The following is a 27,624-nucleotide window of genomic DNA, read 5'->3' on the forward strand; positions in this document are numbered from 1 at the left end:
CAGTAAAATGAGTCCTATGTCGACATAAGCTGAAAGGCCACTCAGCAAGGAAGAAGCCACTGCTCCAAAACTGCCATAAAAAAGCCAGACTACGGTTTACAACTGCACACGGGGACCACAAAGATTGTACTTTTTGGAGAAATGTCCTCTAGTCTTATGAAACAAAAAATAGAACTGTTTGGCCATAATAACCATCGTTGTGTTTGGAGGAAAAAGGGGGACGCTTGCAAGCCGAAGAACACCATCCCAACCGTGAAGCACGGAGGTGGCAGCATCGTGTTGTGGGGGTACTTTGCTGCAGGAGGGACTGGTGCACTTCACAAAATAGATGGCATCACGAGGGAGGAAAATAATGTGGATATATTGAAGCAACATCTCAAGACATCAGTCAGGAAGTTAAAGCTTGGTCACAAATGGGTCTTCCAAATGAACAATGACCCCAAGCATACTTCCAAAGTTGTGGCAAAATGGCTTAAAGACAACAAAGTCAAGGTATTGGAGTGGCCATCACAAAGACCTGACCGCAATCCAATAGAACATTTGTGGGCAGAACTGAAAAAGCGTGTGCGAGCAAGGAGGCCTACAAACCTGACTCAGTTGCACCAGCTCTGTCAGGTGGAATGGGCCAAAATTCACCCAAATTATTGTGGGAAGCTTGTGGAAGGCTACCTGAAACGTTAAACAATTTAAAGGCAATGCTACCAAATACTAATTGAGTGTATGTAAACTTCTGACCCACTAGGAATATGATGAAAGAAATAAAAGCTGAAATAAATCATTCTCTCTACTATTATTCTGACATTTTACATTCTTTAAATAAGTGGTGATCCTAAATTATCTTAGACAGGGATTTTTATTCTGATTAAATGTCAGTAATTGTGAAAAACTGAGTTTAAATGTAGTTGGCTAAGGTGTATGTGAACTTCCGACTTCAACTGTATTATCCCTTTTAATGCTCATCCTTGAAAATTGACATAAGGCCTGAAAATAGACATCAAAGTCGACATACTGTACAAACAATTATCTAGGCTATGTAAAACAAACTGATTGTTTGATTTATTGCTCTGATAACTAGCTAGCTAAAGTGTAGTCTTCTGCTAGCTAAAACAGAGAAAGGAGACGCAAAGTTAATGGGTTGGGCACAAAGGTCTCTGAAGGCGCTCGTGAACTGTAGCTGACAGCGTCGGCTAGAGATGGCGTGCAGGAGCTTCCTGTCTCAACGTCAACAGTGAAGAGGCGACTCCAGGATGCTGGCCTTCTAGGCATAGTTCCTCTGTCCAGTGTCTGTGTTCTTTTGCCCATCTTAATATTTTATTTTTATAGGTCAGTCTGAGATATGGTCTTTTCTTTGCAACTGCCTAGAAGGCCAGCATTCCGGAGTCGCCTCTTCACTGTTGACGTTGAGACTGGTGTTTTGCAGGTACTATTAAATGAAGCTGCCAGTTGAGGACTTGTGAGGCATCTGTTTCTCAAATTAGACTCTAATGTACTTGTCCAAATGAAAGTGACTGCTTTATCTGCCTTTACAATGAAAACTAGTTAGAAAATGTGAACATACACTGAGTGTACAAAACATTAAGAACACCTTCCTAATAATGAGTTGTACCCCTTCCTTTTGCCTTCAGAACAGCCTCAATTTGTCAGGGCTTGGACTCTACAAGGTGTCGAAAGTGTCCTTTGGGGGGTGGACCATGCTTGATACACAAGGGAAACTGTTGAGCGTGAAAAACCCATCAGCGTTGCAGTTCTTGACAAAGACCGATGTACCCATTCAAAGCCACTTACATTTTTTGTATTGCTCATTCAACTTCTGAATGGCACACATACACAATCCATGTCTCAATTGTCTCAAGTCTTAAAAATCCTTCCTGTCATCTACAGGGATTGACATGAATTTAACAAATTACATCAATAAGGGATCATAACTTTCACCTGGTCAGTCTATGTCATGGAAAGAGCAGGTGTTCTTTGTACACATTGTATATTTTATGGAAAAGAGATATATGTTTCTGGATGATGTGCCATGCTGCCTTTTTTATACAAAATGACTGAATGGTGCAGTTTACTGTTCTATTAGAGAAGGGCACTCCTCCCTCACCACTTTTGCCCGGTCATGTCACTGTCCACAGACCGGTGCACCACGGCTCAGGTTAATAGAACTCTCACTGTTTCTCCCGTGTGAGCCCTCATGTGTATCTTTTGATGTCCAATCGGATTGAAGCCTGGCCATAATCAGGGCAGTAACATAGCCAGATTTCTCCTCTGTGTGAATCCAAATGTGCATTTTCAAATAGTGCCTGTAGCTTTTGCCACAATGACTGCAATGGTATGATTTCTCCCCTGTGTGGATCCTTCTGGGATATTTCAGAGTCCCACTCTGATTGAATGTTTTCCCACAATCGGGGCAGTGATATGATTTCTCCCCTGTGTGGCTCCTCATGTGCACTGTAAGTTCATTGTTTAAGGTGAACCATTTACTACAAATATGACAACAAAAGAGAATGCCAAGAATGTGCAAAGCTGTCAAGGCAAAGGGTGGCTACTTTGAAGAATCTCAAATGTGTAACACTTTTTTGGTTACTATATGAATGTGTTATTTCCTATTTTTGATGTATTCACTATTATTCTACAATGTAGAAAATAGTACAAATTAAGAAAAACCCTGAAATTAGTAGATGAGTCCAAATGTTGACTGATACTGCAAATCATTGGTTGAATACAGGGTGGGTGTCATTTCAGTGAGAAATATAATTAATAGAATCAACCTATCCCTTTAGACAACTACAATCATTGAAAATGTAAATTAATTGAAATGTTAAGTTTCAATTCACACCACAAATCTTGAATGGGAATGTCTATTCTATTATCAGGTATGAAGGTAAACCCCAGATGCAGACCACGTCAAATAAACAATAGCTTAATATTCCAACAGGGGCAGGCAATAGTACCGGTCAGCAGACAGGCTCAGGGTACGGCAGAGGTCGGTAATCCAGAGAGGGGCGAAGGTACAGGTCGTCAGGCAGGCTCAGGGGCAGGCAGGCGGGCTCAGAGTCAGGACAGGTCAAAACCAGGAGGGCGAGAAAAGAGAGACTGGAAAAAGCCGGCGCTGCGCCACAAACCACTAGTTGACTTGAACAAACCAGATGAACTGGCAATAGACAAACAGAGAACACAGGTATAAATACATAGAGGATAATTTGATGTGTCTCAACCATAGCAGGCACAACACATACTCCTCAGATGATGTGACATCTGTATGATTTCATACACAAATCATTAGGGCTGTATGTATTTTTAGATATTGGCCTATTGTATAAATGTGTATTATTGAATCATCACCATTTTTATTGCAAAAATAAATACAAATGCACACCACTTTAAGCTACATATTCATTTGAAAGAGGTAATGCATTTCCTATTGATCAGCCCAACAATTTATAAACCATTTATTTTATCTAGTGATCCAACAATCATTTGGTTATTTATTAGCCATAATAAAACCAACTATTCATTCTAAATGTGAAGTGGTAATCTGATCTCTTATTCAAACTCAGCTTGCAAGCTTATCATGATGTTTGCACCTACTCATCATTTCTTGTCTTAACCCAAAATTGGTTTAGGCCTACTCTAATAGCTGCATTGTACACAAACAAATTGACACAGCTTGATTTTAGATTTTTATTTTCAAAATCCACAAGTAAAACATACAGTTTCACAGAAATGTTCTCCAAAATGTTTATTTTTGAAAAAATTTAGATTTTTTGCAGGTTTAATATAAACGGTTTGGCTGACTTAAGAAACTGATTTAAAATAACTACTTTATTTGGCACTTAGGAACTTACTATGGGCATTTATTTATTTAACATATTGAGATGAGAAAACATGTTTTAATTGGAATTGGGCTGCCTGAGTAAACACAGCCTTAGACTTTGACTAACAGTAGGTTGATATACTTTACCTTAAAACCAGGAACACTGATATCGTGGGCCGTGTTTATTATAGCCTTGAAGTCCACCTTTTGGTATTTTTTTGACCAGTTTCCGTCTTTGTACAGCAAAACATGTAATAATTATTGATTGAATTTACATGCCACTGTGATAGAAACCCTAAGCTCTTTACAATGTAAGCAGGAAACACCACCCTAACCCCACTTAGCCTACATACTCTTGAAATAAGTGCACCCATTTCAAGTTCCATCTTCTTCAACTTCATTGAGAAACATTCCATTGTTATTTAGTACTTCAACATTAATGAACTGAAATGATCTGTCTTTGAACATACTGCCTTCTAGTTCATTCCAGCAGCATATTTCTCTTTGGCTTTTGTTTGTCTTTCCCATGATGGCATTCATTCATCTTTGTGCACACAACTTGGGAACACCATTGAATTGAAAACCTTTACTCACCCAACTGTTTTTTTTTCCTGTCTAAGGTTATGCATCTGTTGAAGATCAAGAGTGTGACATATTACTACTAGAATGAGAGGGTTGTAGGGAAACAAACAACTTTGCTCTATCAAATAGAATAACGCTGTGCTTGGAATAGAATCCCTTAGCTAGCTCATTTTAGATGAGAGTAGCAAAAGTTAGCTATTAGTAATCTCGAAAAGAAAAGACAACTCATCCTTTTGCGCCAAACTTTTGTCCTTTTTCAATGTTAGGAACTTTAGTGACGTTGACCATTCTTGTTCCCGAATGTATTTAGTTATTTGGTCCTCTAACGGACTGGGGACAGCAAGGAGTCATCATGCCAGATAGTCCTGAGGTATGGTCCTAGGGCTCAGGTCCTCCGAGAGAGAGAAAGAAAGAGAGAATTAGAGAGAGCACACTTAAATTCACACAGGACACCGAATAGGACAGGAGAAGTACTTCAGATATATCAAACTGACCCTAGCCCCCCGACACATAAACTACTGCAGCATAAATACTGGAGGCTGAGACAGGAGGGGTCAGGAGACACTGTGGCCCCATCTGAGGACACCCCCGGACAGGGCCAAACAGGAAGGATATAACCCCACCCACTTTGCACAACTACAACATTGTAGTTACATTACTGAGTACCACACTCCATATTTTCAAGCATAGTGGTGGCTGCATCATGTTATGGGTATGCTTGTAATAATTAAGGGGGGGGGGGGGGGGGTATTAATAGAATGGTACTATGCACAGGCAAAATCCTAGAGGAAAACCTGGTTCAGTCTGCTTTCCACCAGACACTGGGAGAGGAATTCACCTTTCAGCAGGACTATAACCTAAAACACAAGGCCAAATCTACACTGAAGTTGCTTACCAAGAAGATGTTTCTTAGTGGGAGAGATACAGTTTTGACCTAAATCTACTTAAAAATCTATTGCAAGACATTAAAATAGTTGTCTAGCAATGACCAACAATTAATTTGACAGCTTGAAGAATAATGGGCAAACGTTGCACAATCCAGGTGTGCACAGCTCTTAGAGACTTACCTAGAAAAACACAGCTGTAATTGCTGCCAAAGGTGCTTCTAGAAAGTATTGACTCAGGGGTGTGAATACTTACGTAAATTAGACATATCTCAATTACATTTGTATTAAATTTGCAAACATTTCTAAAAACATGCTTTCATTTTTCATTATGAGGTATTGTGTGTAGATGGGTGAGAATAAAACGATTGAATCCATTTGGGATACAAGCTGTAACACATGTGGTATGAATACTTTCTGAAGGCACTATTTAGATAGGTAAACTGACAACTTCACGAAAACAATACGCACGCTTCAATGGGGCAGAAGACCGATGAGTTGTGATTCTGGATGGCCAGATAGCTACCAACAATGACAAGAAACTGCCATGTGGGTAATCGTAAGTGACTCGTTTAATCTTGTCCTTGATACCATGTCTTGTTTTGAAGTGTTTTATCGGATTTCATGTTCAGTGCTCCTTTTGCACATTTATTTTATATCATCACACTCCCTCATCCGATTGGTCGAGTAGGCGGGCCTTCTGACTTTGTGACTGTGGTAACTAATGACAACCTGAGGTGTCTCACACCATAAATAACTACTCATTATCATTTATAGATCAGTCAGTCACAATTTACCGATGATACATTACGGTTTTACTCGTCTCGAACACGGCCTAATATGGTCAAATAACCGCGAAAGTAGTAGAAAACACATTTTGCTGTATCACCACTCTGCATTGAGATACAGTGCCTTAGACCGCTGCTCCACTCAGGAGTTTAACAACATGGATGCATTTTGTATTGTTATGTTTGAAACTTACCTGAGAACTCATTTGTATCATCGTTTTATTACAGGTATAACAATAGTATGACATGTTCATATATTAGTCTCAATAGATCACATTAAGAACAAAAATCAAGCAACCTGATCAGTTAAGTATGATATGTGAAGGGTATTTCCATCTTAAACTTCAGTTCAGTGCCAAAAATTGATTACAGTTTCTTCATACTGTAGCTAGTCAACTTCAATTACAGATTCAAGCAGAGTTATCTACTGTATGTGAGTTGTGCTCAATTTCATTCAACAATAGTCCAACATTTAATTTGATCATCAAACCAGGCAGATACAATATTTATTTATATCATAATCTTCACTGATTTTCATCAATAGAGATTATTCTTCAGGGGAGATAGTTGTGGTACTGTACATATTTTTACTCAAATAATACAAACATTGGCACCAAAACAATACTATAAATGTGCAGTCTTGCTTTCCAGTTCTCCTTTCGTCCTCTTGCCCTGTGTGTAATATACATTAGAAGTCACTAGGTGGCGGCCATAGACAAAACAAATACCGCTCATGCAGCTGTCTAAAATGAAACTAAATCAAAACAAGCAAGCACTAGTAATATGAGATGAAAAACAACAATTTCTCATGCATTGTCTTGACATTTGGCTCCCCTTGTACATACAGATATACCACAATGAAGGTTCCCACCCTCTGCTCCTCTCTTTCACATAACACAGTGGTATAGTTCACTCCAGCTCCCAAGCCAACTCTTCCACATTAGTTTCAGTGGGCAAGCAACCCGCCCAGTGCTTCTTTGGGTCCTGACAGACAATCGTATTGTGCTTGCAGCTTACAGTGGAGATTATCCATGGTTGGGGTGTTGTTGGTCTATAGTGGTTCTCTGTCTCAGTCTTTGACCAGCCGGTAAATATGGTGCTGGGCTCCATGCTCACTAGTAGACACCTCAAAGACATAGGCTATACACAGCAGGGTCTCCAGTGTGTCCCTGTTGATCACAACCTGCAGAGAGACAGACCCACATGCGCAGTTCTTTTACACCACTAACTAGAATACTACTACACACATTTATCAAAAATATACATTTTTAAGCAATACAAAATGAGTTTATTTTGCATTCAGTTCGGTTTCATCTCTCACTGACAGAGTGGTACAAGCAATTACACAAAAGCGAACTGTCAAAATGTATGAGCTCCTTTTGAGAACAATACTTTCACCATATCATTGTTCTATCCCTAAAAGAAGCACTTGTTGCATAATCCATAGCATTGATACACGTGTGTGCAGCTCATGTTTAATATGGGCTAAATCAGCCCATTGAGAACCTAATAACATGTGATCTGCTGTGTGGTTTCAATATGGTCATTGTGTCTGGACTGCAGTTGCCAATGGAATGGACAGTGACTTGAACCCTTATACTGATGACCACATTGTTACTATGGTGGTACTCTCCTTGCTCTCAATCTCTTCTTCTTCTGTATTGAAAACTCTTCAAGCAGGTGGTTGACAAGTGAACAGTTGTCTGCTAAAATATTTTAATGATAGATGGTAATTGTGTGCGTGCGCCTTTACCTGTAGGATGGTGAAGTTCTCCAGTACACTGTTCATCATGTACTTCTCTGGCAGGTGTTTGAGCTTGTGGATGAAGTTGATCATGTATTCACACAGTGGGGACCGGTGGATCCTGAACACATACCGCCCATTCTCAAACCGTGCATACTCCGTCTGGGGACACACACACAATGTATCCAATATATGATATACTGTATGTTCAATATACCAGGACATGGTCCTAGAGATATCATATTAAAACTATATTATAGCCCTCATAGATGCAATTAAAGGCATGTCATATGTACCTGATAGATAACACTAATTATAAACTGGGTGGTTCAAGCCCTGAATGCTGATTGGCTGACAGTCGTGGTATATCAGGCCGTATACTACGGGTATGACAAAACGTTTATTTTGAATGATCTAATGACGTTGGTAACCAGTTTATAATAGCAATAAGGCACCTCGGGTGTTTGTGATATATGGCCAATATACCACAGCTAAGGGCTGTATCCAGGCACTCTGCGTTGCGTCGCGCTTAAGAACAACCCTTAGCCGTGGTATTGGCCATATACCACAAACACCCCAGGTACCTTTTTGCTTAAATATAGTCTATAGATAATAGCTACCATAATGACTGTTGAATGTTATTACATTATAGTAGATGACTGGCCTGGGTTCCCCTCAATATCCATGTGAATATGTGTATGTGTTTGAGTGTTGTACAACATCTCTGTAGGGATAACAGTGATGCTGTGGTGGACAGGCAACACAGAACAAAGGTGTTCTGTCCCAAATGGCATCCTATTCGCTATAGTGTGCACTACTTTTGACCAGAACCTATAGGGCTGATCAAAAGTGGTGCACTAACTAGGGAATAGGGTACCATTTGGGACATGCTCAGTGAGTCAGGGTGAGGAATGTAAGTGTTGTCTTGTGATGTCTGTTCTGGACCACAGAGCAGGAGAATAGTGAGTTGAATCCATCACAGCCACTGGTTGGGTTATTATTCATTCGCAGAGGGATAATAATCACAGTCATTGACCTCAAATGTTGACCCCGCCTATCAGTTCAACTGTCAATCATTCAAATCCCCTTATATTTTAGTACCAGGTCAAATACTTACCTAAGTCTACCAGCAAACTAGAACCTGTGTTCTATCAGCAGTCAAGAGTCAGTGAAGTGTGGAGAGATAACAGGTCTAAAATATCTATTTTTTATGCCAATCCTGGACCCAAAGCTCTACATAATCCATATCTGTTACTGTATCTACTGTACCTACATCAGTCTTTATCTACATCTATGGTATGGATTTCTTCATTGTTGTTTTTTTTTACAAGTACTTTTTAGTCTCTACTGATCAAATCAAATTGATTTATAAAGCCCTTCTTACAGTGCTCAAAGTGCTGTACAGAAACCCAGCCTAAAACCCCAAACAGCAAGCAATGCAGGTGTAGAAGCACGGCGGCTAGGAAAAACTCCCTAGAAAGGCCAAAACCTAGGAAGAAACAAGGCTATGAGGGGTGGCCAGTCCTCTTCTGGCTGTGCCGGGTGGAGATAACAGAACATGGCGAAGATGTTCAAATGTTCATAAATGACCAGCATGGTCAAATAATAATAATCACAGTAGTTGTCGAGGGTGCAGTAAGTCAGCACCTCAGGAGTAAATGTCAGTTGGATTTTCATAGCCAATCATTAAGAGTATCTCTACCACTCCTGCTGTCTGTAGAGAGTTGAAAACAGCAGGTCTGGGACAGGTACTGATGGAGCTAGAGTAATCCTTCTGGTGTCTCTCACCTCTACTTTCTCCACCACTTGCTTTCCAAAGGAGCAGACCTTGGTGGAGGAGGTGATTATCATGTTCTCAGAGCTCTCGTACTGACTGGACACGCCGTAGAAGAAACCTCTGTCTTCCTGCAGGTTGGCACTCAGATCGGCCTGCAGAGAGAGAAAGGAACCACACAGTCAACAACAACCTCCCCCCTCTCTTTTATTGAACAGAGGACAGTACAGGAAAGACAGGAGGTCCACACAGGCCACACACACAACCTGTCAGTCTTAACAAGAGGATAAGGCACTGTTCGAACAACCTGCCAGTCTAAGACGAGACACATTTTTAGTTCTGGACAGTTCAATCAAAAACCTCAACAGAAATCTACTTCAGTCGTTATACATCAATCTTTCTTTCAGTAATGTCCGGTCCTTCTAATTTAATAGACTTTGTTTCATGGAACAGGGCAAAGTGTGTGTGTGCTTCTGTTGGCTTCCTGAAACATGTTACCCAAAATGTGTGACGGCTCAACAAAGCCTGCAACTAACGCTCTGCAAAGCCAAGCAGCATCTATTGGCCTGGCCTGTGTTGACTTAATTTAGGCTGCCAATCCAGCCTCTGCATTCCCAAGATGCTGTGTCTAGCTGTGGCGTTAGTGCCAGACGGGACTCTCTTCGTCAGGTGCATCCCACCTCATGTCTGTCTAAGGCAGAATCTGCTCCTAGTCACTGATACTGGGTCAGATATATTTTTATCCCTCCTAATGGTTAAGGGAATGATGGGGGTGAGGGTAATCTGATGCTATATAATATTTTACATCGAGACGAGGCGTCATCTCTGTCATGGTAGAGGAGTACAGACACAGAGGGCTTTACCTTTTACCCTCTCAGGCCCTTGTCTCCTAATGGGCCATTAATACAGCGCTCAGCCTCTCTCCATCGCCCCGCTCCTCGTCTTCATCCCTCGCTCCTGTGATTCTCTCATTTGTCTTCATCCCCAGGGCCCAGTGACCCTCCCCGAACCTGCGCTCCCCACTTCCCTAACGGCCTGCGAGGGAATTCATCCAATTATAATCAACAGCCCTCAATTGGCTGATTAGATCAGCCAGGCCGGGCTCCTGTGTAACAATTTACAAGGGCCGGCTCAAATCGGATTCTCCGGGCACTTCAAAGGCGCGAGACAATCCGTTAGGACAGGGCCACGGGCGCTGTGGGGAGAAGGCAGGGCCGGTCGGGGAGCTGGAAATTCAATCTAGAATGCCATAGCTTTGGAGACGGGCCAGCAGCCTGTCACAGTCGCCATGACAACTAGCCTCAGGACGCCCCCAAGTCATGCCCGGGTGGCTGGTTGGCCGCCTCGATGGAACTGGGTTTTCTTTCTCACTTTATGAAGGCGGAAGAAGGAAACGAGGTATAAGTCACCTCAGATAAGGTTGCTTTTTATTTCTTTTTTGTACTCAGCGTAGCTGTTGAAATGTCCAGATGTTGGTTGGTTGTTTGTCTGTGTGTGTTTTGTCATGGGTGTCATGAGGGTTGGAGAGCCCCCTCAGGACAATCAGACCCACTATAATAAGATATGTTGAGGTGATGCATCTGGCACTAGCAGCAGTCATATGGGCTAGTTTCTCCAGTCAGTCTGGGATAGCTGCATACAGTGCCTTCAGAAAGTATTCATAACCCTTGACGTTCCACATTTTGCTGCTGCAGGCTGAATTTAAACTGGATTAAATAGATTTCTCTGTCACCCACCAACACACAATACCCCATAATGACAAAGTAAAAACATGTTTTTAGACATTTCTGCAAGTGTATTGAACATGAAATTCAGAAATCTCAGATTTACATAAGTATTCACACCCCTGAGTCAATACATGTTAGAATCACCTTTGGCAGCGATTACAGCTGTGAGTCTTTCTGGGTAAAGAACTATTCAAGCGCTGTCAAATTGGTTATTGATCATTGCTAGACAGACATTTTCAAGGTCTTGCCATTGATTTCCATGCCGATTTAAGTCAAAACTGTAACTAGATCACTCAGGAACATTCAATGTTGTCTTGATAAGCAACTCCAGTGTATATTTGGCCTTGTGTTTAAGGTTATTGTCCTGCTGAAAGGTGAATGTCACTTAGTGTCTGTTGGAAAGCAGACGGAACAAGGATTTTTCCTGTGCTTAGCGCTATTCCATTTATTTTTATCATAAAAATAACTCACTAGTCCTTGCCAATGACAAGCATACCCATAACATGATGCAGCCACCATCATGCTTAAAAATGTGAAGAGTGGTACTCAGTGATGTGTTATGTAGCATTTTCCCCAAACACAACACTTTGTATTCAGGACAAAAAGTGTATTTCTTTGCCACATTTTTTGCAGTACTACTTTAGTGCCTTGTTGCAAACAGGAAGCATGTTTTGGAATATTTGTATTCTGTACATGCTTCCTTCCTTTCACTCTGTCAATTAGGTTAGTGTTGTGGAGAAACTACAACGTTGATCCCTCCTTAGCTTTCTCCTATCAAAACCATAAAACTGTTTTAAAGTCAGCATTGGCCTTACAATGAAATCCCTAAGTAGTTTTCCTTCCTCTCTGGCAACGAAGTTAAGAAGGATGCCTGTAGCTTAGTAGTGACTGGGTCTATTGATACACCATCCATAGTGTAACTAATAACATCATCATGCTCAAAGGGATATTCAATGTTTGCTTTTTTCAATTTATATCCATCTACAAATAGGTGCACTTCTTTGCAAGGCATTGGAAAACCTCTCATCTTTGTAGTTGAATCGGTGTTTGAAATTCACTGCCTGACTGAGGAACATTTCTGATAATTGTATGTGTGGGGTGCAGACATGAGGTAGTCATAAAAAAATCATGTTAAACACCATTATTGCACACAGAGTGAGTCTATACAACTTATTATGCGACTTGTTAAGCACATTTTTACCCCTGAACTTATTTAGGCTTGCCATAACAAATGGGTTGAATACTTGACTCTAGACATCTCAGCTTTTCATTTGTAATTCATTTACAATCATTTATAAAAACTTAATTCCACTTTGACATGAGGTATTGTGTGTAGGCCAGTGACAAAATCTAAATGTAATCCATTTTAAATTCAGGCTGTAACACAACAAAGTGAGGAGTGAAGTAAAGGGGTGTGAATACTTTCTGAAGGTACTGTATGTCATGGGTTCTGGAGTCTATCACAGCTCTGACATGAAGTAAAGGGGTGTGAATACTTTCTGAAGGTACTGTATGTCATGGGTTCTGGAGTCTATCAGAGCTCTGACATGAAGTAAAGGGGTGTGAATACTTTCTGAAGGTACTGTATGTCATGGGTTCTGGAGACTATCAGAGCTCTCACATGAAGTAAAGGGGTGTGAATACTTTCTGAAGGTACTGTATGTCATGGGTTCTGGAGTCTATCAGAGCTCTGACATGAAGTAAAGGGGTGTGAATACTTTCTGAAGGTACTGTATGTCATGGGTTCTGGAGTCTATCAGAGCTCTGACATGAAGTAAAGGGGTGTGAATACTTTCTGAAGGTACTGTATGTCATGGGTTCTGGAGTCTATCAGAGCTCTGACATGAAGTAAAGGGGTGTGAATACTTTCTGAAGGTACTGTATGTCATGGGTTCTGGAGTCTATCAGAGCTCTGACATGAAGTAAGCGGGTGTCCTATTGATGAATGGCTTATCGGACACAATGGGTTTCTGTCACTCACTAATGTCTTTTATCTCTCTACAATAAATAACATCACAAAAGAGCATGTGAGGGTGACTAACACATCATGTACAAGCCAACTGGGGGAGAGATCATAATGGAATATAGAGTTGGAATGTAAAGGTGTGACTGGAAACATGATAATCAAGCTCTGAAAATCTCTATTCTGTAGAATAGAGCCTGTATGAGTTGTGTTTCTGAAGTAGGTTATCCACATGGGAAAGAAGTGATCAGAGGAGATGGACACAGTGGACTCTGTTCTCTCTCTCATGTCATTTTCTCACTACCCCTGCATCCCAGCTCCTCGTAACACTACACACACACTTCTCCCTTACACTCTCTCGCTCTGAGGGACCTATAAATAAGTGGATCCAGCCTAATAGCGAGGGGACAGGTGCCCAGGCTCAGATTTCCCCAGTGAAAGAGAAGCCCTGCCACTCTCGCACCAAAGGCTGCGGTCACACACGCTACAATGTGCCCTCTACCCACTGTACCCATGAGCAGAAAACAGCCAGATCTTAATCAATGACTTCATATGCTTCAAACTGAAATCGTTACTAAATTCCTTTAGATCCAGTGCTAAAGTTATCCCAACACCTAACACATTTAGGTCATTAACTACTGAGGAGAGTGCTACAAAAACCTTTACCTTACAAAATACTCTCAGTTCCCCTTTTGTGCTGCGACTAATTCTTTGTTTCGAGTCCCTTTCCATTATTCTATTCAGAAAGCAGAGACTCACCCACACACACTACAATGTGCCCACTAACACACACCTCTGATTTGATTCTGCTTGGACTCACCCAGAACTTGACAAGAAAGAAAGTGTCTGGCTGCCCCTTCTCAAACAGCTCCTTCAGCCCTCCCTTCTTCTCAGGGAACTTATCGTAGATTTGACGGATGTCCACTGCCTCCAGGTACGGGTCACTGAAGGTGGGGTTGGACTGACCGATGTGCACAAACAGGTGCTTGTTAAACTGGAAAACAGAGAGAGAGATGTTGATTACTTTCAGAGCACTGATTCAGTTCATGGTCAAGATGCAGTCATGGTGTGAGGAAGTTCACATTACAGCTTTAGGGAAAGGGTTGGATGAAAAGGAAGAGATTGTTTTTCTTTATGTCTCAAACTTTTACATTGATGAGCACTGAAAGGGTCCCTATCAACTAAGTGAGATGAATATGAATGTGGAGGCTTATTAGGCAGGGCGAGTGGCTACTAAATTACTACTCACGGTCTCTGGGTCCTGAGGCTGCTCCAGGAAGGCAGAGAACTCCAGCATGCGGAGTTTGGAGCTGGCGATACTCCGCCCCTGCCACGGGGGGGCGCCCGGTGACATGGACAGGCCTGCCATGCTCTCATAGCCTGAAGAAGAGGAGGGGGATGGCGCAGAGTAACAGAACATACCATCGGTTTGAAAAATGTTGTTGCATACTGTCAGTTTCTCTGAGCTTTTTTGGAGCTCTTCGTCACTTGCAGACCATGACAACGTCTGTCGACACATGGGGACATGAAGGGAAGCTGAGAAAACCCACCTGTTATGGGGGGTGGGCCGGACGTCTGCATGGCGTAACTCTGCTGGGAAAAGGGCTTAATGCTGGAGAGACAAGACAGGCAGTAGACACATTACACCCTGACCCCTCGCACACACGACTAGACCGGCAGACTGTTAAACACACTGGGGGCTCGGGTTCATTAACGAAAGTGCCATTTAAATAAACGTGTTAAGATGTTACTCTGTCACATTCAGTTTTGACAGATTGTGATTTCTATTTATTCAGTGGCAGTAGGCCTATGCCTTTTTACTGACAGTCAGAGAGGCTCACACGCAGGCATAGGGGATCATTCCATTTTGTCAGCTGGTTATGGTCATGAAAATGACGGTAATTTATTGTTAATTAATATAAACATGTTTAGTATCTCCAGGCCTCCACACATACAAGCCTCTGATGTGCCTTTGGAACAGCTACAGTTTAATACAGTCTAATAATATAAACCACCACAACAAATCCATTATTTATTTTAGGCAGGTTTAAAGAAACATGATATGAAGGAAATGTATTTCAGAAGAACAGAATATGATTTGGCCTTCTGTATGTTATCTGGCTATGCACCATGATATAGGCTGTAGGCTAGTTCATTTAGCTGACAGGATATGCTTATAAGTCCCTTGCCATTACTTTATAGTAAGAAGAATATATTTGAACGTAGCTTAATGAAATAGAAATAATATTTCTCCCATTCCAGAGCAAGTGCGCATATGAAGTGGTTATGTTGAGCGGAAAAGCGACCATTTGAAATAGGTCCTATACGCTAGATTTAGAGTTATTTGGCAACTTTAGTGAGATGACACAAACCTGAGAATGTCTTAGAAGTCAAAACAGTGCTCGAGGTCGCTGGTCTACTAATCACCGGACCTGGCAACCCATCATTACTCACACCTGCGCCTCATCATTAGTCGCACCTGGACTTCATCACTTCCCTGATCACTCCCCCTTTATCTAGCACTCCGTTGTTGTCACCCATCAGGTAGTATTGTTTCATGTCGAGATGCAACGGGTGGTTGTAGTTTCACTCTATGCTCGGTCGGTTGTAGTTTCACTCTATGTTCGGTCATATTAAACTCACCAAATGCACTGGTTTCCTGACTCATTGCGTCTTCGTTACATCTTATAAGAATGCATGTTTTACTCCACGCGTCAACCCCCTTTTGAGGGCTTGCAGCTGATATTCTGCCCAATTTGGCCAAACTCTGTATGCCATTGGTTCTCCAACCCTGTTCCTGTAGTTACCCCGTACTTAATTTGGGGAACAAAGTTAAATCTGTTTGGAAACATTAGTAACACGTTTTCACAAAAAAACATATTTAATTAAACAGTTGACAGACCCTCTCTGTGCGCTTGAGAAAGGAATGGAGGAGATGGAAACGCACAGGGGTGAGATATTCTGTACTTGAAGGTAACGTTTCAGCCTATTAATTTAGAAAATAAAAATAATCACGGCATTCAAAATCAAATAAAAACTCACTATAATTTTAGGCTAACTAAGTCGCACTGCACAATCAATTTACCAACAGCATTGCCAAGGCCTATACGTTCTCTCCCAGACTATACAGCACGTTTGGAGTGTAGCAGAAGGTAACATCCAGTATGCATAATAATACAGTTCACACTCAAAGGCCATTACTAGAATTGTTTACATTTTGGAGCATAGGCTAGACCAATTATGTACCAAATACATCTTAAATCTGTGTTTTAAAAAGAAATCCTGCAGTGGGTAATATGCTGTAATTCCTTTTTTTAAAACGGAAATGGGCTCATATTTTGGCCAATGCATAAGCTCTAATAAGCTGTCCATTTCGTTGGGTTTGGCTTTGAAACAACATCCACAACGATCATGTTTTCCACTGTTTCAACCTGTTGTTTAACTTCTTTCTTCAAATTGATCGATCACAGTAAGGTGAGTTTCAAAAGCACATACTGTTTTGATGATAAGTGTTTGATGTGATTTTGCATTGATGTCAGAGTGGTTAAAGGGACAATAGAGCGCTGGGTACCAGGCCATTAGTGACCTGACAGTCGTTAGCAAGTTGGATAGTACCAACGCATGTCCAGAGTGCATAAGAGGAGATTACCGTGGCTTACTGGTCATGTGGAATTTTACTACGGTCATGACTCATGACTGCCGGTCTTGCAGAAATATGGTCACCGCAACAGCCCTACACACACACACACACACACACACACACACACACACACACACACACACACACACACACACACACACACAGGGTTGTAACTTACTCTTCAGGACCGCCATGCCAAAACTGGGAAAAGGAAAACATGGAAACATATTTTATTACATACACTCTATATGACACCACCTATCTTTCTACTGTATATGTATCCCCCAGTGTTGCTCAAGGACAGGGTGTGTGTGTCTGTCTGTCTGCGCACACTACTCACGCCACCAGCAGTGGGGTACGGCGGCCTGGACAGCCCCTGCAGAGCCATCTTGTTCTGGAAGGCGGTGGCGGAGATGGTGGCCATACTCTGGAGGGCCTTGTCTTTGGCAGCCTGGTCCTGCAGACACACACAGCAAGGCCCAGGGGTCAGGTCACGCTCTCCATTATAGTCAGCACCCTGTGGGAATACTAGCCTCGTTATGTTGTTTGTTGGGTGGGAAATGAGGGGTGAAAGCCAGGTTGATCATAGGGGCTGGGCTGGGAGGATGGGTAATATTGCAGTCAAGATCCCCGAGGTTGAGAGTAAGGTTTATTGCTTTGGCAGAGGCCGGGGGGTGTTGACAAGTGGCCTATGTCTCTGCTAGAGGTCACAGTGGGAGCTGGGTCGAGCATGTCGGAGGGCTAGCTCTATGCTAATGGTAATGATCAAGCTAGTTTGTGGCTAAATGTTAACAGTAAACAGGTGACATGGTGGCTACCAGAAACAGCAGTCATTCCTGTCTATGATATAACGTTATTGTTCTGTTGTGCGTGTGTCCATCATGCCGACTTGAGCAGTTTCCAACTCATCGAGGACTACCAACACTCTCAGCCACATAATGCTAGGCCACACGGCACAATCTTGTTCCCAGAACCAGCTGACACAAGGGCATAGCTGAAATATGGGGAGTACATTTGGTAGTGTTCTCAGTTACAAGAAAGATGTATTTAAAAAGGCCTGTCGGAGGATGCCTTGTGACCAATGCTGGGCCCTGCCAGCTGTGGCCCAGTGGCCACCGTCCAAGGTGACGGAGAGCTGTGCTGTGTTGTGTTGTGTGTTTGCGTGCATGTCTGCGGTAAGAAACGTAAACTAAGAAAGTGCTAGGGGCGGACGGTGTTAGGAAAGCTTTCACCCACCAAACAGGAACACTTTTATTGAGATACTTACCAAATGAAATGCCTGGAAGGAACAATACAAAAATTAATTTCTCTCCTGACAAACGCATTTGTTCATATCGTGCACAGCAAGCCTCAGGCCAGGGATGCTGGAGCGTATCCACATTTACTGTGGTCATTTGTAGATATGCATCACAGGACTAAGCATTCCATATAACACCCACATGAATTAAGGTGGTGCTATTAAATACAACCCACTCTCTGTTTGTCATTGTTTTGTCTTTCCATATTGTTTGTACTGAAATGTAGGAATGGGAACCATTAGAAATTCCATATCGAATTCATGGCTATCAAGGCCATGGTGTATTGAGTCATTTATTTCATGGAATCAAACCTAAAAATGAGAAGAGAATAACATGGCATGAAGGTCACAGGAAGCCTTCCTGATGATCTGCACTCTGTGGCTTTAGAACAACACCATGGCTACAGCCTCCCCAACAACACAACAACTTCACACTTTAAAATAGGCTTTTTAAACCTTTTCTTGCCCAGGAAACTGAGCAAAACACATCTTGTTTTATCAGGTGAATGGCAAGGAGAGGTAATCAACATCTTAAAATGGACGGATTTGATCATTTGTTATTATTATTTTGACCTCCCACATCCATATAAGTGGAAGAGGAAGTGTAAACTAACATAGCCTAGTAGCTAGAAAGGTAACTCCAAACACATTTTCACTAAGAACAGCTGTTTAGCTGGTTAAATGAAGGTTAGCTGTGTGCTGGCAAAACATTAATCAAGTCAAGAAAGCTTAGCAGCAGCCAGCGGCACTTGCTGCACTGGTAGCGGGTGCTTTTTCAAAGCCCATGTCAGATACTCCATTGAGTGTAATTGAATCAAATCAAATTCGATTTGTCACATGCGCCGAATACAACAAGTGTAGACCTTACAGTGAAATGCTTGCTTACAAGCCCTTAACCAACAATGCAGTTAAAAAAAAAAGTGTTAAAGTATTTACTAAAATAAATTGAAGTAAAAAATTTTTTTTTTTAAAGAGTTTTAAAAATAACAATTAAGGAGCAAAAATAAAAGAACAGTAACGAGGTTATATACAGGGGGTACCGGTACAGAGTCAATGTGAAGGTTATATACAGGGGGTACCGGTACAGAGTCAATGTGAAGGTTATATACAGGGGGTACCGGTACAGAGTCAATGTGAAGGTTATATACAGGGGGTACCGGTACAGAGTCAATGTGGAGGTTATATACAGGGGGTACCGGTACAGAGTCAATGTGAAGGTTATATACAGGGGGTACCGGTACAGAGTCAATGTGGAGGTTATATACAGGGGGTACCGGTACAGAGTCAATGTGGAGGTTATATACAGGGGGTACCGGTACAGAGTCAATGTGGAGGTTATATACAGGGGGTACCGGTACAGAGTCAATGTGGAGGTTATATACAGGGGGTACCGGTACAGAGTCAATGTGGAGGTTATATACAGGGGGTACCGGTACAGAGTCAATGTGGAGGTTATATACAGGGGGTACCGGTACAGAGTCAATGTGGAGGTTATATACAGGGGGTACCGGTACAGAGTCAATGTGGAGGTTATATACAGGGGTACCGGTACAGAGTCAATGTGAAGGTTATATACAGGGGGTACCGGTACAGAGTCAATGTGGAGGTTATATACAGGGGGTACCGGTACAGAGTCAATGTGAAGGTTATATACAGGGGGTACCGGTACAGAGTCAATGTGAAGGTTATATACAGGGGGTACCGGTACAGAGTCAATGTGAAGGTTATATACAGGGGGTACCGGTACAGAGTCAATGTGAAGGTTATATACAGGGGGTACCGGTACAGAGTCAATGTGGAGGTTATATACAGGGGGGTACCGTACAGAGTCAATGTGAAGGTTATATACAGGGGGTACCGGTACAGAGTCAATGTGGAGGTTATATACAGGGGGTACCGGTACAGAGTCAATGTGGAGGTTATATACAGGGGTACCGGTACAGAGTCAATGTGGAGGTTATATACAGGGGTACCGGTACAGAGTCAATGTGGAGGTTATATACAGGGGGTACCGCACAGAGTCAATGTGGAGGTTATATACAGGGGGTACCGGTACAGAGTCAATGTGGAGGTTATATACAGGGGGTACCGGTACAGAGTCAATGTGGAGGTTATATACAGGGGGTACCGGTACAGAGTCAATGTGAAGGTTATATACAGGGGTACCGGTACAGAGTCAATGTGGAGGTTATATACAGGGGGTACCGGTACAGAGTCAATGTGAAGGTTATATACAGGGGGTACCGCACAGAGTCAATGTGAAGGTTATATACAGGGGGTACCGGTACAGAGTCAATGTGAAGGTTATATACAGGGGGTACCGGTACAGAGTCAATGTGAAGGTTATATACAGGGGGTACCGGTACAGAGTCAATGTGGAGGTTATATACAGGGGGTACCGGTACAGAGTCAATGTGAAGGTTATATACAGGGGGTACCGGTACAGAGTCAATGTGGAGGTTATATACAGGGGGTACCGGTACAGAGTCAATGTGGAGGTTATATACAGGGGGTACCGGTACAGAGTCAATGTGGAGGTTATATACAGGGGTACCGGTACAGAGTCAATGTGGAGGTTATATACAGGGGGTACCGGTACAGAGTCAATGTGGAGGTTATATACAGGGGGTACCGGTACAGAGTCAATGTGGAGGTTATATACAGGGGGTACCGGTACAGAGTCAATGTGGAGGTTATATACAGGGGGTACCGGCAGAGTCAATGTGGAGGTTATATACAGGGGGTACCGGTACAGAGTCAATGTGGAGGTTATATACAGGGGGTACCGGTACAGAGTCAATGTGGAGGTTATATACAGGGGGTACCGGTACAGAGTCAATGTGGAGGTTATATACAGGGGTACCGGTACAGAGTCAATGTGAAGGTTATATACAGGGGTACCGGTACAGAGTCAATGTGGAGGTTATATACAGGGGGTACCGGTACAGAGTCAATGTGAAGGTTATATACAGGGGGTACCGGTACAGAGTCAATGTGGAGGTTATATACAGGGGGGTACCGGTACAGAGTCAATGTGGAGGTTATATACAGGGGTACCGGTACAGAGTCAATGTGGAGGTTATATACAGGGGGTACCCGGTACAGAGTCAATGTGGAGGTTATATACAGGGGTACCGGTACAGAGTCAATGTGAAGGTTATATACAGGGGGTACCGGTACAGAGTCAATGTGGAGGTTATATACAGGGGGTACCCGGTACAGAGTCAATGTGGAGGTTATATACAGGGGTACCGGTACAGAGTAAATGTGGAGGTTATATACAGGGTACCGGTACAGAGTCAATGTGGAGGTTATATACAGGGGGTACCGGCACAGAGTCAATGTGGAGGTTATATACAGGGGGTACCGGTACAGAGTCAATGTGGAGGTTATATACAGGGGGTACCGGTACAGAGTCAATGTGGAGGTTATATACAGGGGTACCGGTACAGAGTCAATGTGGAGGTTATATACAGGGGGTACCGGTACAGAGTCAATGTGGAGGTTATATACAGGGGCACCGGTACAGAGTCAATGTGAAGGTTATATACAGGGGGTACCGGTACAGAGTCAATGTGGAGGTTATATACAGGGGGTACCGGTACAGAGTCAATGTGGAGGTTATATACAGGGGGTACCGGTACAGAGTCAATGTGGAGGTTATATACAGGGGTACCGGTACAGAGTCAATGTGGAGGTTATATACAGGGGGTACCGGTACAGAGTCAATGTGGAGGTTATATACAGGGGGTACCGGTACAGAGTCAATGTGAAGGTTATATACAGGGGGTACCGGTACAGAGTCAATGTGGAGGTTATATACAGGGGGTACCGGTACAGAGTCAATGTGAAGGTTATATACAGGGGTACCGGTACAGAGTCAATGTGGAGGTTATATACAGGGGGTACCGGTACAGAGTCAATGTGGAGGTTATATACAGGGGGTACCGGTACAGAGTCAATGTGGAGGTTATATACAGGGGGTACCGGTACAGAGTCAATGTGGAGATTATATACAGGGGGCACCGGGTACAGAGTCAATGTGGAGGTTATATACAGGGGGTACCGGTACAGAGTCAATGTGGAGGTTATATACAGGGGGTACCGGTACAGAGTCAATGTGAAGGTTATATACAGGGGGTACCGGTACAGAGTCAATGTGGAGGTTATATACAGGGGGTACCGGTACAGAGTCAATGTGGAGGTTATATACAGGGGGTACCGGTACAGAGTCAATGTGGAGGTTATATACAGGGGGTACCGTACAGAGTCAATGTGAAGGTTATATACAGGGGTACCGGTACAGAGTCAATGTGGAGGTTATATACAGGGGGTACCGGTACAGAGTCAATGTGGAGGTTATATACAGGGGTACCGGTACAGAGTCAATGTGAAGGTTATATACAGGGGGTACCGGTACAGAGTCAATGTGGAGGTTATATACAGGGGGTACCGGTACAGAGTCAATGTGGAGGTTATATACAGGGGGGTACCGGTACAGAGTCAATGTGGAGGTTATATACAGGGGGTACCGGTACAGAGTCAATGTGGAGGTTATATACAGGGGGTACCGGTACAGAGTCAATGTGGAGGTTATATACAGGGGTACCGGTACAGAGTCAATGTGGAGGTTATATACAGGGGGTACCGGTACAGAGTCAATGTGGAGGTTATATACAGGGGGTACCGGCACAGAGTCAATGTGAAGGTTATATACAGGGGGTACCGGTACAGAGTCAATGTGGAGGTTATATACAGGGGGTACCGGTACAGAGTCAATGTGAAGGTTATATACAGGGGGGCACCGGTACAGAGTCAATGTGGAGGTTATATACAGGGGGTACCGGTACAGAGTCAATGTGAAGGTTATATACAGGGGGGTACCGCACAGAGTCAATGTGAAGGTTATATACAGGGGGTACCGGTACAGAGTCAATGTGAAGGTTATATACAGGGGGTACCGGTACAGAGTCAATGTGGAGGTTATATACAGGGGGTACCGGTACAGAGTCAATGTGGAGGTTATATACAGGGGGTACCGGTACAGAGTCAATGTGGAGGTTATATACAGGGGTACCGGTACAGAGTCAATGTGGAGGTTATATACAGGGGGCCGGTACAGAGTCAATGTGGAGGTTATATACAGGGGGTACCGTACAGAGTCAATGTGGAGGTTATATACAGGGGGTACCGGTACAGAGTCAATGTGAAGGTTATATACAGGGGGTACCGGTACAGAGTCAATGTGGAGGTTATATACAGGGGGTACCGGTACAGAGTCAATGTGAAGGTTATATACAGGGGGTACCGGTACAGAGTCAATGTGGAGGTTATATACAGGGGGTACCGGTACAGAGTCAATGTGAAGGTTATATACAGGGGGTACCGGTACAGAGTCAATGTGAAGGTTATATACAGGGGGTACCGGTACAGAGTCAATGTGAAGGTTATATACAGGGGTACCGGTACAGAGTCAATGTGAAGGTTATATACAGGGGGTACCGGTACAGAGTCAATGTGGAGGTTATATACAGGGGGTACCGGTACAGAGTCAATGTGAAGGTTATATACAGGGGGTACCGGTACAGAGTCAATGTGGAGGTTATATACAGGGGGTACCGGTACAGAGTCAATGTGGAGGTTATATACAGGGGGTACCGGTACAGAGTCAATGTGGAGGTTATATACAGGGGGTACCGGTACAGAGTCAATGTGGAGGTTATATACAGGGGGTACCGGTACAGAGTCAATGTGGAGGTTATATACAGGGGGTACCGGTACAGAGTCAATGTGGAGGTTATATACAGGGGGTACCGGTACAGAGTCAATGTGGAGGTTATATACAGGGGGTACCGGTACAGAGTCAATGTGGAGGTTATATACAGGGGGTACCGGTACAGAGTCAATGTGAAGGTTATATACAGGGGGTACCGGTACAGAGTCAATGTGGAGGTTATATACAGGGGTACCGGTACAGAGTCAATGTGAAGGTTATATACAGGGGGTACCGGTACAGAGTCAATGTGAAGGTTATATACAGGGGGTACCGGTACAGAGTCAATGTGAAGGTTATATACAGGGGGTACCGGTACAGAGTCAATGTGAAGGTTATATACAGGGGGTACCGGTACAGAGTCAATGTGGAGGTTATATACAGGGGGTACCGGTACAGAGTCAATGTGAAGGTTATATACAGGGGTACCGGTACAGAGTCAATGTGGAGGTTATATACAGGGGGTACCGGTACAGAGTCAATGTGGAGGTTATATACAGGGGGTACCGGTACAGAGTCAATGTGGAGGTTATATACAGGGGGTACCGGTACAGAGTCAATGTGGAGGTTATATACAGGGGTACCGGTACAGAGTCAATGTGGAGGTTATATACAGGGGTACCGGTACAGAGTCAATGTGGAGGTTATATACAGGGGTACCGGTACAGAGTCAATGTGGAGGTTATATACAGGGGGTACCGGTACAGAGTCAATGTGAAGGTTATATACAGGGGGTACCGGTACAGAGTCAATGTGGAGGTTATATACAGGGGGTACCGGTACAGAGTCAATGTGGAGGTTATATACAGGGGTACCGGTACAGAGTCAATGTGAAGGTTATATACAGGGGGTACCGGTACAGAGTCAATGTGAAGGTTATATACAGGGGGTACCGGTACAGAGTCAATGTGAAGGTTATATACAGGGGGTACCGGTACAGAGTCAATGTGGAGGTTATATACAGGGGGTACCGGTACAGAGTCAATGTGAAGGTTATATACAGGGGGTACCGGTACAGAGTCAATGTGGAGGTTATATACAGGGGGTACCGGTACAGAGTCAATGTGGAGGTTATATACAGGGGTACCGGTACAGAGTCAATGTGGAGGTTATATACAGGGGTACCGGTACAGAGTCAATGTGGAGGTTATATACAGGGGGTACCGGTACAGAGTCAATGTGGAGGTTATATACAGGGGGTACCGGTACAGAGTCAATGTGGAGGTTATATACAGGGGCACCGGTACAGAGTCAATGTGGAGGTTATATACAGGGGTACCGGTACAGAGTCAATGTGGAGGTTATATACAGGGGGTACCGGTACAGAGTCAATGTGGAGGTTATATACAGGGGGGGTACCGGTACAGAGTCAATGTGGAGGTTATATACAGGGGGTACCGGTACAGAGTCAATGTGGAGGTTATATACAGGGGTACCGGTACAGAGTCAATGTGAAGGTTATATACAGGGGGTACCGGTACAGAGTCAATGTGGAGGTTATATACAGGGGGTACCGGTACAGAGTCAATGTGAAGGTTATATACAGGGGGTACCGGTACAGAGTCAATGTGGAGGTTATATACAGGGGGTACCGGTACAGAGTCAATGTGGAGGTTATATACAGGGGGTACCGGTACAGAGTCAATGTGGAGGTTATATACAGGGGGTACCGGTACAGAGTCAATGTGGAGGTTATATACAGGGGTACCGGTACAGAGTCAATGTGAAGGTTATATACAGGGGGTACAGAGTCAATGGTACAGAGTCAATGTGGAGGTTATATACAGGGGGTACCGGTACAGAGTCAATGTGGAGGTTATATACAGGGGGTACCGGTACAGAGTAAATGTGGAGGTTATATACAGGGGGTACCGGTACAGAGTCAATGTGGAGGTTATATACAGGGGTACCGGTACAGAGTCAATGTGGAGGTTATATACAGGGGGTACCGGTACAGAGTCAATGTGGAGGTTATATACAGGGGGTACCGGCACAGAGTCAATGTGGAGGTTATATACAGGGGGTACCGGTACAGAGTCAATGTGGAGGTTATATACAGGGGGTACCGGTACAGAGTCAATGTGGAGGTTATATACAGGGGGTACCGGTACAGAGTCAATGTGAAGGTTATATACAGGGGGTACCGGTACAGAGTCAATGTGAAGGTTATATACAGGGGGTACCGGTACAGAGTCAATGTGGAGGTTATATACAGGGGGTACCGGTACAGAGTCAATGTGGAGGTTATATACAGGGGGTACCGGTACAGAGTCAATGTGGAGGTTATATACAGGGGGCACCGGTACAGAGTCAATGTGGAGGTTATATACAGGGGGTACCGGTACAGAGTCAATGTGGAGGTTATATACAGGGGGTACCGGTACAGAGTCAATGTGGAGGTTATATACAGGGGGTACCGGTACAGAGTCAATGTGGAGGTTATATACAGGGGGTACCGGTACAGAGTCAATGTGAAGGTTATATACAGGGGGTACCGGTACAGAGTCAATGTGGAGGTTATATACAGGGGGTACCGGTACAGAGTCAATGTGGAGGTTATATACAGGGGGTACCGGTACAGAGTCAATGTGGAGGTTATATACAGGGGGTACCGGTACAGAGTCAATGTGAAGGTTATATACAGGGGGTACCGGTACAGAGTCAATGTGAAGGTTATATACAGGGGGTACCGGTACAGAGTCAATGTGAAGGTTATATACAGGGGGTACCGGTACAGAGTCAATGTGAAGGTTATATACAGGGGTACCGGTACAGAGTCAATGTGGAGGTTATATACAGGGGGTACCGGTACAGAGTCAATGTGGAGGTTATATACAGGGGGTACCGGTACAGAGTCAATGTGGAGGTTATATACAGGGGGTACCGGTACAGAGTCAATGTGGAGGTTATATACAGGGGTACCGGTACAGAGTCAATGTGGAGGTTATATACAGGGGGTACCGGTACAGAGTCAATGTGGAGGTTATATACAGGGGTACCGGTACAGAGTCAATGTGGAGGTTATATACAGGGGGTACCGGTACAGAGTCAATGTGGAGGTTATATACAGGGGGTACCGGTACAGAGTCAATGTGGAGGTTATATACAGGGGGTACCGGTACAGAGTCAATGTGGAGGTTATATACAGGGGGTACCGGTACAGAGTCAATGTGAAGGTTATATACAGGGGGTACCGGTACAGAGTCAATGTGGAGGTTATATACAGGGGGTACCGGTACAGAGTCAATGTGAAGGTTATATACAGGGAGTACCGGTACAGAGTCAATGTGGAGGTTATATACAGGGGGTACCGGTACAGAGTCAATGTGGAGGTTATATACAGGGGGTACCGGTACAGAGTCAATGTGGAGGTTATATACAGGGGGTACCGGTACAGAGTCAATGTGAAGGTTATATACAGGGGGTACTGTACAGAGTCAATGTGGAGGTTATATACAGGGGGTACCGGTACAGAGTCAATGTGGAGGTTATATACAGGGGGCACCGGTACAGAGTCAATGTGGAGGTTATATACAGGGGTACCGGTACAGAGTCAATGTGGAGGTTATATACAGGGGGTACCGGTACAGAGTCAATGTGGAGGTTATATACAGGGGGTACCGGTACAGAGTCAATGTGGA

General features: G+C 43.6%; 1 protein-coding gene across 5 annotated transcripts in view; it reads right to left on the minus strand.

Annotated features, from left to right (window-relative positions):
• Positions 1-6,267: 6,267 nt before the first annotated feature.
• The window catches only part of LOC115144876 (transcriptional enhancer factor TEF-3-like), a 40,270-nt gene continuing 18,913 nt past the window's right edge, over positions 6,268-27,624 (minus strand). For 2 of the 5 annotated variants that reach the window (XM_065003049.1, XM_065003048.1), the window contains exons 4-11: positions 17,254-17,370; positions 17,092-17,114; positions 14,824-14,885; positions 14,523-14,653; positions 14,094-14,267; positions 9,598-9,738; positions 7,819-7,971; positions 6,268-7,248 (exon numbers count right to left, since the gene is read on the minus strand). In XM_065003049.1, the coding sequence (XP_064859121.1) occupies positions 7,135-7,248; positions 7,819-7,971; positions 9,598-9,738; positions 14,094-14,267; positions 14,523-14,653; positions 14,824-14,885; positions 17,092-17,114; positions 17,254-17,370 (915 nt within the window). In that variant the 3' untranslated portion in view covers positions 6,268-7,134. Of the gene's footprint in view, positions 7,249-7,818; positions 7,972-9,597; positions 9,739-14,093; positions 14,268-14,522; positions 14,654-14,823; positions 14,886-17,091; positions 17,115-17,253; positions 17,431-27,624 lie in introns of all 5 variants that reach the window. The other 3 variants (XM_065003047.1, XM_065003046.1, XR_010459418.1) reach the window with 2 other exon arrangements.

The sequence above is a fragment of the Oncorhynchus nerka genome, linkage group LG17 (assembly GCF_034236695.1).
Source record: "Oncorhynchus nerka isolate Pitt River linkage group LG17, Oner_Uvic_2.0, whole genome shotgun sequence".
Lineage (NCBI taxonomy): Eukaryota > Metazoa > Chordata > Actinopteri > Salmoniformes > Salmonidae > Oncorhynchus > Oncorhynchus nerka.